General features: G+C 39.7%; 1 protein-coding gene across 1 annotated transcript in view; it reads right to left on the bottom strand.

Moving 5' to 3' along the window:
• Window positions 1–16,266, bottom strand: part of FHIT (fragile histidine triad diadenosine triphosphatase) — a 1,079,102-nt gene that overhangs the window by 944,136 nt on the left and 118,700 nt on the right. The window contains exon 2 of the mRNA XM_081932721.1: window positions 12,895–13,021. Within this exon, the coding sequence (XP_081788847.1) occupies window positions 12,895–13,021 (127 nt within the window). The remainder of the gene's footprint in view (window positions 1–12,894; window positions 13,022–16,266) is intronic.

Raw genomic sequence — 16,266 nt, 5'->3', positions numbered from 1 at the left:
AATACAAGTTTCATCTGCATTGGAAGAATCCCAGTTTCATTCTTCGGGATCTGAATCAACGTGGTCCAAGGTTTGAAATATGTCCTGATCCATTTTCAACAGCTAAGACTCCATTTCACATGGCAGATTAATTTTGAGAGATCCATTACAGCACACGTGATCTCCTGTGCACATTACAAATGAGCATTTATCTGTTTCACTAGCAGAAAATTTGGTGGACCTTTTAAAACCTTTGAAGAATCGGGAGGAAAACAAAGTTTAGGTCAAAGATGTGTTCTCCATTTATTGCTCTCTTCCTTGATTCAACATCCCCTTCAGGGGATTTACTGCTTTCCTCTGAACTGGTGAAATATAATGTCCGCTATAGCCTAGAAATTTAACATCTAATTGAACACAATTGAGTTCAAATGGCTTCAGCATCTAAGATAATAACCTGGGTTTCCTATAAACATTTTTTTTCAAATCAGATCCTACTAACGTCTGGGCTCTGCTCAATTTGTGCCTTATCCTACATGAGGATATGAGCTCATCTGCTTTATGGGCTTCTTTACCCGTCTTCTAAAAACCCAATGTATAAAACTCAATTTTCTCCTGAAGCAATTCACCTACTGCTGTCAAAGTTTATCTTAGCACAAAAGTTTTCACTGCATTAAAAGTAGACCAAAAAATGTTATTTTTTTTTTCATTTTGAATGCATATTTTGTAAGGTCACAATGTTCTGAATGAATCGCCAAAATAACTGTTTGGTCCTAGTAACATCCTGCCCATTGTTCCTGCTCTTTTCAATAACCGGCTCAATAAGCTGTTGAAAAATACATTGTATAATATAACTCTGCTGTAGAAATAATGTTTGTCTCTGTCATTATGTTTTACATTCAATCAATTTACAAATGTTGTTCTGTTCCCTTCTTATACCAGCATTCCTTATAGCATCCCTGAGCAGAAACCCAGCGATCAATACTGTGTCTGCTGAAAACAATAGGACATAACAAATGAATAATTTTATTTACAATAAAAGCCCTGCTCTGCAAATGGATTCTATTAATGTTCAAATTCATTTTTCATGCGTTAACCCAGGACGAAAACAAAGACTTCATAGAGAGCTACATTTGGAAGCTGGGGGGGGGGGGGGAAGCAGTTATGAAACACCAGTTTAATAGAAGGCAAAATATTTTCTCTCCTCTCCAGCCTTCTTTTTTCCTGATTTCCCATGACTGGGCAATGGCTCTTTGGGCTAATGACTGCCTCAATTTTTGCAGCCCAGATGTGGTATACATAAGATTAATTGATGAAATCTATTACATCCCATCCCATGATGAAGCTTGACTAACATAGACCTCAAATTAGGAATTACAAACCTACCACATGCCAACTCCCTACCTAGTTGCTACATTAAAAAAAAAACCTCTTTCAAACTGCAGAGACCTCTCAGCTTGAAGATAATAATAACAAGAACAACAAGAACAAGAACAGGGATACCCATTGTCTTGGTACCATGTCCAAGAATTTTATAAAATACATCAACAAATTGCAACTTCCTGCAATAACACCAACGGAACTGCAAAAAACTGTGCTACTCAGAACATGATATATTTTAAGAAGATACTTAGTTGATACCTAGAATGCTGGCAGCAACCTGTATCAACCATTAGCACCAGTCAATGGTATTTGTGATGCATTTTTGAATGTTCAGTTGATTGAGTTTCATGTTTAATGAATAAAGTATTATTATGTGGTTAATCTTTGGTGAGATTCACAGCCTTTAGGGCTGGTTGGTAGCCTAACAGCTGGAGTCCTAACCAAGGACCTAGGAACTGTTAAGGTAACATCGGAGGATATAAGTTGTTCCAAGTAGGGTGGTTTTTTGTAGAATCAGAATGTTCAAGTCAGGTAAATTTAGAATTTCCAAATAGTGAGGTAGCCCTTTAGGTATTGCTCCAAGGGCTCCAATTACAATTGGGACAACACATGATTTCTTTTTCCACAGTCGCTCAACCTCAATTTGCAAGTCCCGGTATTTTGTGATTTTTTTCTTGCTGTTTATCTTCAATTCGTGCATCACCAGGTATTGCAACGTCAATGAACCATACTTTTTTTCTTTTCAATTATTGTTATGTCAGGTGTGTTGTAGGCCAAGTGCCTGTCAGTCTGGATTCTGAAGTCCCACAAGATCTTGACTTTCTCATTCTCTAAAACCTTCTCAACCTGATGGTCCCAGTTCTTTTTGCTGTACCCAAATCCAAACTTTTGGCACAATTTCCAATGAATAATCTTAGCAATGCAGTCATGGCATTGTAGGTAGTCAGTTTGTGAAATTTTGCTGCACCCACTGATCAAGTGGTTGACTGTCTCATCTTTCTCATTACAGAGGTGACATTTGCTGTTGGTAGTAACATGTTGAATTTTTGGCTTCATGCAGTTTGTGGCTAAGGCTTGTTCTTGAGCTGCCAAAATAAAGCCTTCTGTTTCTTTTTTCAGTACTCCTGATCTTAACCAGTTCCAAGTTAGTTTTTGGTCAGCTTTGCCTTCAATACTTTTCAAGTATTGGCCATGCATAGCTTTGCTTTTCCAATTTTCAGCTCTCAATTACTTCTTTCTTATATTCAGCTTTTAACTTATTGTCTTCAAAAGGCCTCCTTTATTTACTTCCTTAATCATTGGTTCTTCACTTTTCTGGATGTAATCATTCAAGCTGTGTCTTTCTTCTTCCACAGTCTGCTTTACTTGTAGGAGTCTTCGACCACCTTCTGTTCTTGGTAGATACAATCGGTCAACATCACTTTTAGGGTGCAAAGCATGATTCATTGTCATAAGCTTCCTTGTTTTTCTGTCCAAATTGTCCAACTCCATCTGGGTCCAGTTAATTATTCCTGCAGAGTATCGAATCACAGGTATATCCCGGGTATTTATGGCTTTTATGATGTTTCCTCCACTCAGTTTGGACTTTAATATGTTGCAAATTCGTCGAATGTACTTGGCTGAGGTTAATTCCTTTTATTTATTATAGTCAGAGGCCTCTAAAATCCCCAAGTACTTGTAGCCTTCTTCTGGTTTTACTGCCTTTATCATTTCTTCATTCTCATGTTGTATTCCATCATCTTCTAGGACCGTGATGGCAAACCTATGGCACGCGTGCCACAAGTGGCACGCGGAGCCATTTGTCAGGGCACGCGAAGCGCTGAGTTCACCTTTTAAAAAGCTATTTTTTGCCCTCCCCAGGCTCCAGAGGCTTTATAGGAGCCTGGGGAGGGCGAAAAGAGCCTCCCCGCCCCCCCGGAGGCTTCAGGGGCCGTCCCTGAAGCCTTTGGAACGCTTAAAACCACCCTCCGAGCAAACTGGAAGTGGCTTCTGGGTTGCTCGGAGGGTCGTTTTAAGCGCTCCGAAGGCATCAGGGAAGCCTCGGACGGTCCCTGAAGCCTTCGGAGTGCTTAAAACGACCCTCCGAGCAACCCGGAAGTCACTTCCGGTTTGCTCAGAGGGTCGTTTTAAGCGCTCCGAAGGCTTCAGGGACGGTCCCTGAAGCCTCCGGGGGGGGGCTCTTTTCGCCCTCCCCAGGCTCCTATAAAGCCCCTGGAGCCTGGGGAGGGCAAAAAAAAATGCAAAAATGGGGGGGGGTTGTGCGCGGATGCGCACTGGGGGGGTGTCACGCGTTGCATTATGGGTGCGGCACGCCCGCCCTCGACCCCCCTGCGCTCCCCCCATTTGTGGCACGCGAGCCAAAAAAGGTTCACCATCACTGTTCTAGGACCTTACCTGCCTTGATTGCCATTGTTGCACATTTGTCAATTCCAAACTGCATACCAATGTCTTGGCTAAATTCTTTTGTGCTTTCAATTAATAAATTCAGTTCAGCTTTTGTTTTACCAAACAGCTTCAAATCATCCATGTACACCAAGTGTGAAATTTTCAGTCCTTTCTTTGCAAGTTCGTATCCACAGTTCACCTTCAAAATGGTTGTCAGTGGTAGCATTGAGAGTATAAAAAGTAGGGGTGAAAGGGAATCACCCTGGAAAATGCCTCGTTTAATTTCAACTTCACCCAGTTCTTCTCCATTAGCCATAAGCTTCATTTTCCAGAGGTTCATTGAAGTTTCAATGAATTTTTGTATGTTGCTGCTAATGCCAAAGATTTTCAGGCATTTCTTGATCCAGCTGTGGGGAACTGAATCAAAGGCTTTCTTATAGTCTATCCAAGCCATGAACAGCTTGGTTCGTCTTTTCTTTGAATTCTTTAGGATTAGCATGTCAATCAGCAGTTGGTCCTTTATTCCTCTTGAATTTTTGCAGCATCCTTTCTGTTCTACAGGAAGCAAGTCATTTCTTTCGAAGTATCTGTAAATTTGGTTTGCAATGATACCAGTAAGGAGCTTGTATGTTGTTGGCAAACAGGTTGATTGGCCTATAGTTTCCAGGGTCCTTTTTCTTTATCTTTTTGGATCAAAAATGTCCTTCCAGTTGTCATCCATTCATCATTGTCAGGTGTTTTTAAGATCTGGTTCATTCGGGCTACCAATCTTTCGTGCATACTTGTAAGTGCCTTTAGCTAGAAACCATGTAGCTCATCTGGTCCAGGTGTACTCCAATTCTTTACTTTTCTTGACTGCCTTTGCATCATTTCTTTTGTTATTTTCAAACCTTCCATTTTATGCACTTTTAGAATCCTCAACCTGCTTGATCCATGTTGCATTTCTGTTGTGCTTCTTGTTGTTTTCCCACAAATTCTTCCAGAATTTCAGAGCTTTCTCTTTATCAAGCTTTTCATTTGTTGTTACTCCATCTCCACTTTCTAAGCTCTTATAAAATTGGTTGTTGTTGTTGTTGTTGTTGTTGTTGTTGTTGTTGTTATTTATATACTTTATTCATTAAACATGAAACTCTGTCAACTGAACATTTCAAAAATGTATTATAAATACCAGTGACTGGTGCTAATGGTTGATACGGTTGTTGATGTATCTTGTAAAAGTCTTGGACATGGTGCCAAGTGCCCCGATGACAATGGGTATCACTGTTACATGCTTCATCCATAGCCATGTAGTTTCAATGGCCAGGTCGCGATATTTCATTATTTTTTCTAGTTCTTTTTCTTCGACTCTGGCATCTCCAGGAACAGCGATATCAATAAACTGTATACTTTGGCCCTCTACAACCGTGATGTCTGGCATGTTGTGCTCCAAATTATTATTATTATTATTCCCCCAGTTGCAATGTATGGCTGTGAAAGTTGGACAATAAAGAAGGCTGAGCGCCAAAGAATTGAGGCCTTTGAACTATGGTGCTAGAGGAGACTCCTGCAAGTCTCTTGGACTGCAAGGCGATCAAACCGGTCAGTCCTAGAGGAGATCAACTCTGACTGCTCTTTGGAAGGCCAGATCTGAAGATGAAACTCAAATACTTTGGCTACCTAATGAGAAGGAAGTACTCACAGGAGAAGAGCCCAATGCTGGGAAAGATTGAGGGCAAAAGAAGAATGGGACGATAGAGAATGAGGTGGCTGGATGGAGTCACCAAAGCAGTAGGTGTGAGCTTAAATGGACTCTGGAGGATGGTAGAGGACAGGAAGGTCTGGAGGAACGTTGTCCATGGGGTCGCAATGGGTCAGACATGACTTTGCAACTAACAACAACAACAGTGATGATGATAATAAGGGGTGGGGGGAAAGGATTTTGTTCCACCTTGAGTTTCACTGGATCAATGGGCAGCCATTTAATCTGACACATAAATTCCGCTGAGTGTCCCTGTGGGTGGACATTCTAGAGATCCAAGTTAAGCCCTGTGTGTGAGCCAAACCAGGAAACAGAACCCAAATGGTCCAAGGGATTTATAAGCACTGCCAATGTTGAGTGCCAGAAGAGCTGAGCATTTCCTATTGATCTCCTGCATGACCATATCGGAGTTATTTTCAAGATCACATGGAAAAGTGAGGGACTTCCATATTATTGCCAAGCAAACTCCATAGATGCGTCCATGATATCACCAGGAACAAATCCAGCTGAACTCAAGTACATCTGGAGCTTTCTAATGGGAAGGGAGAAAAAATGTTCAAATATCCACTTTTGACAGACTATGGTCACTTTGCTTGTTTTCAGAGAAATCCCATCATTATAAGATTGTAATAGATGGGACTTCTCTGAAAACAAGCAAATGGCCATCAACAACAACAACAACAACAAAAACATTGGTGAGATACATGGTGGTGCAGTGGTTAGAATGCAATTTTGCAGGTTAATTCTGCCAACTGTAAGCAGTTCAATTCTTACTGACTCAAGGTTGACTTAACCTTCTATTCTCCCGAGATCAGCAAAATGAGGATCCACATCCTCCCCATATTGTTGGAGGCAATATGCTGACCCTGTAGACTGCTTACAGAGGGCTGTAAAGCACTATGAAGCAGTGTATAAGTCTAACTGGCGCAAGAGCCGCGGTGGTGCAGTGGTTAAAATGTAGTACTGCAGGCTACTTCTGCTGATCACTGGCTGCCAGCAGTTTGGCAGATCAAATCTCACCAGGCTCAAGGTTGACTCAGCCTTCCATCCTTCTGAGGTGGGTAAAATGAGGACCCAGATTGTTGGGAGAAATATGCTGCCTCTGTAAAGCACTTAGAGAGGGCTGTAAAGCATTGTGAAGCGATATATAAGTCTAAGTGCAATTGCAATTGCAAGTGCTATTGCTATTGTTTAGTGGCAGGTTTTTAGAAAAAAATGAGAGTCTCTATTGGTTAGAATACAAATAAAAACTATGTGAGAACATGACACACCTATAATGAAGACCAGGATCTCTTCTATTTTTCCAGTTTGTAGAAGAGGCAGACATTTCAGATATTTTTCTGTAATGTAATTTTTCTGTAAAACCCTAATCTAGGTCATGGGTAGCATGAGAGCAAAAGCTTTGAAAAACCTTAATACATAAGCAATCCAAATCCCAATTTTCTTCAAGAACTTTTCTTCCTAGGACTAATGGAAAGACAATTATAAAACATGTATGCACAATTGTTTTTGTACATAGTAGGAGCAGCAAGGTTAGTTTATGCAGAAAGATAGAAACAGGCTAAAATACTCAGAACGAAGTAATGGTCAATAAAGATGTCAGAATTTGCAGAGATGGAAAAATTGATTTGTTTGATCAGAGAGAAAAATTAATAGATTTGTCAATGACTGGAAATATAATTTTTGCTGAACATGGAAATCAATGAACTTGTGATATGTGGGTTGAATGATTAGGAAAGTTAGAATATGGAAAGAAGGGAATAACCAAGGCGATAAAATACAAATGCATTTATAACTGGTGTAAAAAAGATTGGGAGATATTATTTTATATTGTTTCTTTCTCCCTTTTTTATCTCTTTTCTTTCTTTTCTTTCTTATTTTCTTAATTTCTTTTTTACTTTCTTTTTTCTTTGCTTTGTAAAACACTTCTTTACTAAAAAGTATTTTTTTTTAAAAAAAGCCAATGTTCTCCAGAGAAATATATTAAGTTAAGTTATACAGTTACAAATATTGAATGGAAACTTATTAAAGTATATCTAAAGTAAAAAAAAATAGGTGGCCATAAAGCGATATATATTTCTTAGGTAAAAAACAGAAATATCTATTTTTGAGATGTGTTGAACATTTAAACCAATCATCTTCATGCTGACTGGGAATTGTTTAAATTGCAGTTAAAGAAGGCTATTTTACCACATGAAAAAATTGGATTTAAATTATTCTTATCTTTTAAACTAGTCATTATCAGAACAATTGATTATTTGTTGTATTTGTTGGTCCAAAACACATGAACCCAATCACTGAACACAGATTATGAGAAGGTAATAATAAAATATTCTCTAGATTTCATTCAACATCATTCATCTCCCAGCTATACAATGTTTAAATCAAATCCCTTATTTCATTGGTCATACTTTAAGCACATATCTTTGGGATACAGCAATCACTCGGTGATTTTTACAGCTCTGCTTCATTTTAGTTATTACAATTCTCGTTTAGTCGTTATTCAACAAGCAAGTTCAAGCACATCTTGAAGTTCAGATACTCGACAAAAGGTCTCTTAAACATCTTCTACCTGTCCACCAAATCCCTCAAGCATACAAAGAAGTTCAGAGTTTCTCTCTAAAATATATTTCAAGCGAGCAAGCTTTGGTTTTTGACCTTCTCGGATTAAGGGATTGTTATCACAGGATAATGGCTGTGTAAACAAGCCTTGCTTGACTACTGAGGCATCTGAAATTCCACTATTCCCTCAGAGATCCTTCTCAGTCTGTACAGTATTTTCGTGTTTATATAAGTCTTGTCTTTCAGAAACCCTTAAATACGTCTGCGGCTGAGACAACATCAAACAAGGAAATAATGTATTATTATTAAATTGGCATGAAGACAAGGAATCAGGCAATCAAAATTTAGATTTAATGGGCATACATCCAAATTCTGGATTAGCCCAAAGGCCTACTGCAGGGGTGTCCAAACTTGGCAACTTTAAGACTTGTGGACTTCAACTCCCAGAATTCCCCAGCTGGCTGGGGAATTCTGGGAGTTGAAGTCCACAAGTCTTAAAGTTGCCAAGTTTGGACACCCCTAGCCTATTGTATTTTCTTCACCTGGGAACTTTCTCACACAGTTATTGTGATTATTGTATCACAAACAGGATATATGGACAGTTAATATTCAGTTGTCCTTTAGAAATAGGCATTCACAAGGCTTGTACTTCCAATCGTGATTAGTTGCCACTGAGTTATCATGGTGAGTGATTACTAAATGTCTGATCATCTAGTCATTTCCTTCTTCCCATCCCAATATTATCACATGAATTGGTAATCTGTCCATGTATTCTGGGCCTGTTTGCTTGTCATCTGACCCTCAGCTCCCTTCCTCATCCTCTTCATTCTTTGAGGACAGTCGAGAAGGGGAAAAAAATGTGGGGTCCTTAATGTTCTCTCAGCTTGGCTGCTTTCTTGCAGACATTTCATTACCCAAATAGCTAATATCATCAGTGCTGGTGTAGGATTGTTGATGTTAAATACGGTAATTGGGCAAACATTCCCCCCCCCCAAAAAAAACCACCAAATTCAGAGAGCATCAAGGACCTCATAGTTCAATCCTGAACTATAAAAATTATCTTCCAAGAGAAGAAACTGGATGCACAGATAATTATTTTTCTTGTGGCTTCCAACCCCAATCACATAGGATTGTAACTGACAAGGGCAATTAATGTATATGCAACAGCCTCTTCTTGTCAATGTTTTTTTTTCCTCCAACATGGGGATAATGAAAGATGAACATGATTAACTTTCTCTCACATAGGGACAAAAATCCCTGAGCAGGACTCATTTAGAGCCCTACGTAAAGCCATACTGTAGTTCCAGTTTCAAAAGCCAGCAAAAATGAACCAGTATAAAAAACTAATACAGAATCATAAGTTCAGGGAGTTAAAATAAATGCTGTCTAGTTTATAGATATGGGAGAGAAATAAATAAAATGAACACCATAAAAGAGAAAAGAAATCAAACCTAGGGATTGGAAAACAGGTCAAACAAGATCATTTATGAATCCAAAATTACACACACTGGCTAGATTGGATTTTTCAAGCTATTTGTTTAAATCAAATATACCTAATTTAATTTGGGGATGTATTAACCTCAGTGTTGTTACAAAGGAAATACATGATTGAATGTGCAGGCTTATCAATTGGAGAAAGAGAAAGTCTTAATCAATAAAATGTGTATGTGCATATTAAACATTATGATGGCATGAGAGTAACCAAGGGGGACCACTGGTGTATGCTGAATTTTAGTCTCCTTCCTTGGAGATTTTGATGTTTCCAGCAGTTCATGCTTGCTAGGCAGCCTTCCCAGAATATGGCTCACTTTATGAATAATCCCCCGGCCTAAATGTCTGCCCCTCCTTTTTGGAAACCTGAATATTTCAAAACACACAAGTTAATTAACCTGACATCTGAATTGAATCAGCTTTTAAAGCCATTCCTTTTGTCTGCAACTTACAGAAATTCAAATATGTTAATATTTCATTGTCTGCTAGGAAACAGATATATTAAAAGGCATTCTCTAAGTGAGTCAAACCCAAGTAGATAAAATTACTACTGTAAAATATAGGAAATATATTCCCTGTCGGAACTGGCAGATATTCCTTTATTGTTATCTTCTCCTGGCTCGCAAACACTTTATTTATTTAGCAAATTCTGCTTTTATCAGGGTAGTACCCCACCCAGGTACATCTACTGGACTGTATGATATACATAAAAAGAGGACTTCAGTTGTGTGGGCAAAATCTCAATCTTGATTTTTTTTTTTTACACACACACAGTGTATAGCCTTTCTTCTCCCCCCTCCCCACCCCTTAGTTTGTCTCTCTTAGTTAAATGCTGGGAAATATGTTTTTTTAAGTAAACGCTTACCCAACAGTGCATACATGCATTATTACAAATTGTAACATTAGGAAACATGCTAAACACTCACGCACATGTGATTACACAGTTCAACATTTTTTTTCCTGTTAAAATAAACAGGTGGATTCAACTTGCTTTCAAGATTCATTAAGGCATTAAACACTAATGTAAAATCGTCCATGCTGTAGTCTAATTGGGAAGCATGTATCACTTTGCATGGTTTACTGAGGTCCAAAGTTTAGCTTTTAAAGCAAGATGCCTGCCAGCTATTGTATGATTACATTTACTTATGCATTTGTTTGTTAAATTTTTGTGCTGTTCAAATCCACATGGACTCACAGCAGCTTACAATCCATATAAAACAAGATAATCATCCACAGTAATAATTTACATCATGACTGCTATAAAGTCTTCATATTAAACATTATGATGGCATGAGAGTAACCAAGGGGGACCACTGATGTATGCTGAATTTTAGTCTCCTTCCTTGGAGCTGTTGATGTTTCCAGCAGTTCATGCTTGCTAGGCAGCCTTCCCAGAACATGGCTCACTTTATGAATAATCCCCTGGCCTAAATGTCTGCCCCTCCTTACACATTATAATGCACACAGTGAGATGAAAAACAGCCAACGACTTGACTAAATCTATAAGTACCTTATACCATAAATTCATATTATCACTTCCATTCAAGATAACCACCAAGGACCAAAACCACTCAAGAACCATTCCATCCTTACTGCTTTTCAGAAGCCCTATTTCATGAAGGATAATCAATACACAATGGAAGGATCTTCCATGAAGTTTGGGCCATTACAGAGAACAATCTTTTTGTATCATTCCAAAGGCCTAATTATTTTGATTCCATAAATGGTCAATCAATACGCCATCAATAAACCATAAGCAGCAAGCAGAAGCAAAACTCTCTGTAACCATTATGTTCTCCAGCAATTGGCCCTGAGAGAAAAGTGTTTCCAATGTAAGAAGTAATGTATGGTCATCATAATTGGCAGCTAGTGACAGCCATATCAATAGTTTCTAGGCTAATGAAGTTCATCACTATTGGAAAGATCACTGTTTTTCAACTATGCGTTTGATTTCTTTATAAATATGGGCAGTGAGATTCCAGTGCTATAAAATGAACCACCATCCATTATCCTCAGCATCTATTAGACATACTAATTAAACACATCCAGATGAAAAGGGGAGAGTTCAACCGATCGAGGAAGTGCTGCTAGGGTTTTCTAGATGTTTATATGGGCCACTGTTTCCCACTGTGCTATTTTTTGCAGTCACCAGCTGGAGATCAGTCTAAGACGGTGTTTCACAACCTGGACCATTTGAAGACCTGTGGATTTCAACTCCCAGAATTCCCCGGTCAGCAAAGCAAATGTATAGACTTACAGGAGAGAGAATTCCAAGCATTTGGAGGGTGCTTGCTCTAGTACTTTTAATTGATCGATTGTGCTTTGAAGGTTTAACGCTAACTTTCACATGCAAAAAGCTAGCTTAAATCTAAACAAAGGAACCAACCCACCTGCAAAAGATTGGCCGAAGGATGAGGCAGGACTCAGTCTGAGGCAACTAACAGCCAACTTTATTGATAACAAGGCAGCAACTATGTACAGCAAAGAATTCAGCACTTTCCTGCGGGACAGCTATTTATACGGAGCTGTCAGGCAGGACAACCAATCAGATGCTCCTGTCAGCCCGCGCTCAGCCAAGCCGCGTCTTAGCCAATCAGGCACGGCTTGGCTGTTGCTGGCTGCCAGGACATAACACCACCCATTAAGTTTGAGCACTATTTTTTCTCTCTGAGAGTTCATGTCCTATTTCAGGACCCAAATCTCTCAAAACAATTATTAGTCTGCGTGCACCTTATCATACCTAGGAAGTTGCTTAGGCCAGGTTCAGCTATTTGTCTGCCGAGATCAACATTTCTCACTCTGAGAACTTTCTAGGAACTAAAGCAGAGGGCTCTTTCATTATATGCTACTAGATATCTAAGATTGATCCTAGGACTTTCTGGCATAAGAGCGTATGACTTACTGTTGAGTCTCGGTCGTTCCCTCAAAAAGCCATTGCTCACCTGGAAAATTAGTCATTCCAGCTGAATTTGTCCCTCATACACACTGAAACCCAGAAAGGTCTAATTTCTGGTCCAACAATGCAACAATTAAAACAGAGAGGATCTTTGAAGCACGTTCAACTCCTTTTTCAAAAATGCTAAATGCCTGTTTATTTATATATCTCCCTTTGGTGAAAAGGTCAGGGGAAAATCACCTCTTTGGTCACCGTTGCTAAGCAACCTCTTTCAAAAGTTCTGCAACACTGATCAAGCATGTTATGTTCCACTGACTGACTTCAGAATAAATATAAGTAACATCTTACCTGTTCTTCTGCAAGAAGCAAGGAAAAGTGCCCACTTCCAGGCAGATAGCCAGAGATCCAAAGCCATCTGTTATGCTTGATACTTCCTAACCAGAAGAAGAAGAAAAAAGGATACGGCCTGGAACCACAGGTTTCCTGTTCACAAGTGCAAAAGAGAGCTCTGTCTTCAGAAACACAAGAGAAGGCTTGATGAGATGTTGTCCAAAACGAAGCGACATGTTCAGCCCCTTTATGTACAAAATCTGCAGAGGAGAACATTGGAAAATTTAATTTTATCTCATTTTATCATGCAAGCAAGATCACTGATAGGATATTTTCAATTATTGAAGCTTAACACTTTTTTGTTGTTCTTTCTTTTTCTTTTTTTTTCTTTTTTTTTCTTTTTTGCATTTCCCTGCTTGAATCTTCTCAAAGAAACATCTGGGTCTTGGGCAAGTGAACATTAGTTTGCAGGCTTTTCATCAGTGTATCACTGTGCTAATTGGACATGTTTGATGTTTGCTAGAGAATGGCTGAGTAAACAATCACAAGCCTCCCTGTAGGGAAAAAAAATACCATTTTTTTAAAAAAAGTAACAACATGATTATATGATGTCTGCAAATTGTCTAGAAATAATTTGTATCCTACAGGGAAAGATAAAGAGAACAGATAGCCTTGTCCACCATAGCTTATTAGTGTGAAATAATTTATCTAACTGGTCCTTCATTTTTCACATTCTACTTTAACGGGGCCCTATCTGGGTTGCCAAAATCCAGAAAGGCCATTAGTAAGCAGCAAAGAAATAGAACATAGAACATCACAGTCAGAAGGGACCTTGGAGGTCTTTTAGTCCAACCCCCTGTTCAAGCAGAAGACCTTCTACCACCCTGGAGAAATGGCTGTCCAGACTCTTCTTGAAAAACTCCAGTGAGATAAGCTGTTCCACTGATTAACTGTTGTCACTTTCAAGGAAGATGTAGAGTACCTAACCATTTATTGACATCTAATGATCATCAGCACTTTTGCAGCTGACATTTGGTCATCTTGAACTAGCCACTATTTAGAGGATGACACCTTCAGCAGGATCACCATCAGATCTTACAAGGTAGGAAGTTCACTGTGAAGCAGGGTGCCATGAAAATGACCAGACCCTGAACCATGCAAGGTGATAATCAGCATCTTGAGATGAAGTGCCTTCTTTTTAAAATTAAGAAGGGGAACAACATTTTAAAGGATTTTAATTTAAAAGCAAAAAACTTAACAAGATCACAATCCAATAATTTTTTTAATGAATAAAGGGCATAGTGATTTTTTTTAAAAAAAGGAGCATTATGAAAGTTCCTTTGAAAACAACAAAATTCAGTAGACGAACAGACCAGATCTTTGTGGAAATGCTGTTTGTTTATTTTTAAGGACAGTGAATAATTGTGGATTTTACAAAACAAGAAGGTAAGGATAATACATGCTAAACTATGAAAATGTAACTATGGAGAACTAATTGGAACTAAAGTGCTGAGTGTAGCAAAGCAAAACAAAAAAAGGGGAGAAATCTTTTACTTTTATCAACATGTTTTCACTTTCTCACAATGGCAAACCCAAGACAAACTCCTAAATTAGAAGAAGGACACAAGGGTTCAGAACAACTTACAGACAAGGCATTTCATAAGGTTCATTGCAGAAAGTATTGGAAGAATTTGGCAAACAGATGACTGCAATGGTGTAAAAATAAAATGGAAGAAGTATTTGCAGGAATTTAAAAAAAAAGATGTGAAAGAAGTTAAGAAAAGTAAAGTATCTGTAGGGCATCTGGCTGCAGACTTGAAACAAAGTGAAAGTTTTGTAAAGTATGAGTTATAAGTAAAGACAATTTTGGACAATTTGCCTTTATTGGAACCAAACGTAAAAGAATCTTGCTTAAGATTTATAGCAATTCCAAGACAACAGGAAGAAGATATCTCAGAAAAAGATTGCTATGTCTCTTTTAAAAAAATGTTTTTTTTATTTTTAAACAAACATAAACAAACAAGACATGTAACATAAAAACATCTTCAATTACGTACAATGTGTCGATTGGTTACAAGGTTTTTGTGCGTTTTTTCCATAGCCATCACTTAAACTTTACCTAAAGTCACATATTGTCAATCAAATATATTTGTATACATTGTTATAATACTTCATTTGTTTGATTATCACTATTGCTTCTTCATTTTAAACAAAGTACTCTAAATATGAATTCATTTATATAGAACGTTGGTCTTACCTGAACGTTTTTTTCAGGAGATGTGGAGGGAGGGGTCACAGAAGGGTTATTACAGCCTGATTGGTCCATTTGACTGAGAGAAAACTTCTTAACCTTTGGCTTCTCCCGTTGGTTCCCAGTTTCCGCGATGTCGTTGCATGCATCTGTAACAACAAACAAAGACAAGGGAAAGCCCCCCCGGGGCCACCCGATCCTACACCTCCCGGACCCTGTCTACCTAACTAGGGCGGGAATGTGACTCCTCCCTCCACATCTCCTGAAAAAAACGTTCAGGTAAGACCAACGTTCTTTTTCCAGTAGAGTGGAGGGAGGGGTCACAGAAGGGACATACCCAAGCTATGTCCCCGGGCGGGTAGACTGGTCCCCAGGTGAAGGATCGGCCACCACCCTCTGAAGGACCCGCCGCCCAAAGGATGCCTCAGCCGAGGCATACGCGTCCAAACGGTAGTGCCTAACGAAAGGCGTAGGAGAGGCCCAAGTGGCCGCCCTGCAAATATTTTCGAAGGGTGCTCTGGTAGCCCAGGCCGCAGTGGTAGCGGCACTGCGGGTAGAGTGGGCAGTGATACCTGATGGGGGAGTTTTCCCGGAAGCACTGTAGGCCTCAACTATGGCCAACCTAATCCACCTCCCGATAGTGGAAGAGGACACCTTACGTCCCAACGAGCCCGGCTGAAAAGAGACGAACAACGCCTCGGTCCTCCTAATGCCCTCCGTCCATTTCAGGTATATGCGGACGGCGCGGCGGACGTCCAGCCTGTGCCACACGAACTCCTGCTCCCTTGCAGGATTGGGACAAAAATTTGGAAGCACAATCTCTTGGGCCCTGTGAAATTGAGAATTCACCTTCGGAATAAACGAAGGATCCAAATGCAGGACAACCCTGTCCTGGTGGACTATACACAGATCACTGCGAGAAGAAAGAGCCCCCAATTCTGAAATGCGCCTGGCTGATGTAATGGCCACTAAAAACACCACCTTAAGGGTGAGAAGACGCATGTGCACCGTCCTAAGAGGTTCGAAGGGGGAGCCTGTCAGAGCCTTGAGGACCAGAGTGAGGTCCCAGGTCGGGAACCTATGAACCGGGGGTGGACGGATGTTAGCCGCCCCTTTAAGAAAACGCTTAATCAAGGGAGAACGAGAAAGGGTGGGGGAACCCTCCCCCCCCCAGAATGGTGGCCAAAGCTGCCACCTGTCGCCGGAGCGTATTATGCGACAGACCGTCCTCTAACCCCTTCTGAAGGAACTCCA

Source organism: Natrix helvetica (assembly GCF_964273705.1).
Source record: "Natrix helvetica genome assembly, chromosome: 1".
NCBI classification, from domain to species: Eukaryota; Metazoa; Chordata; class Lepidosauria; order Squamata; family Natricidae; genus Natrix; species Natrix helvetica.
This window is presented reverse-complemented; position numbering and strand designations above follow the sequence as displayed.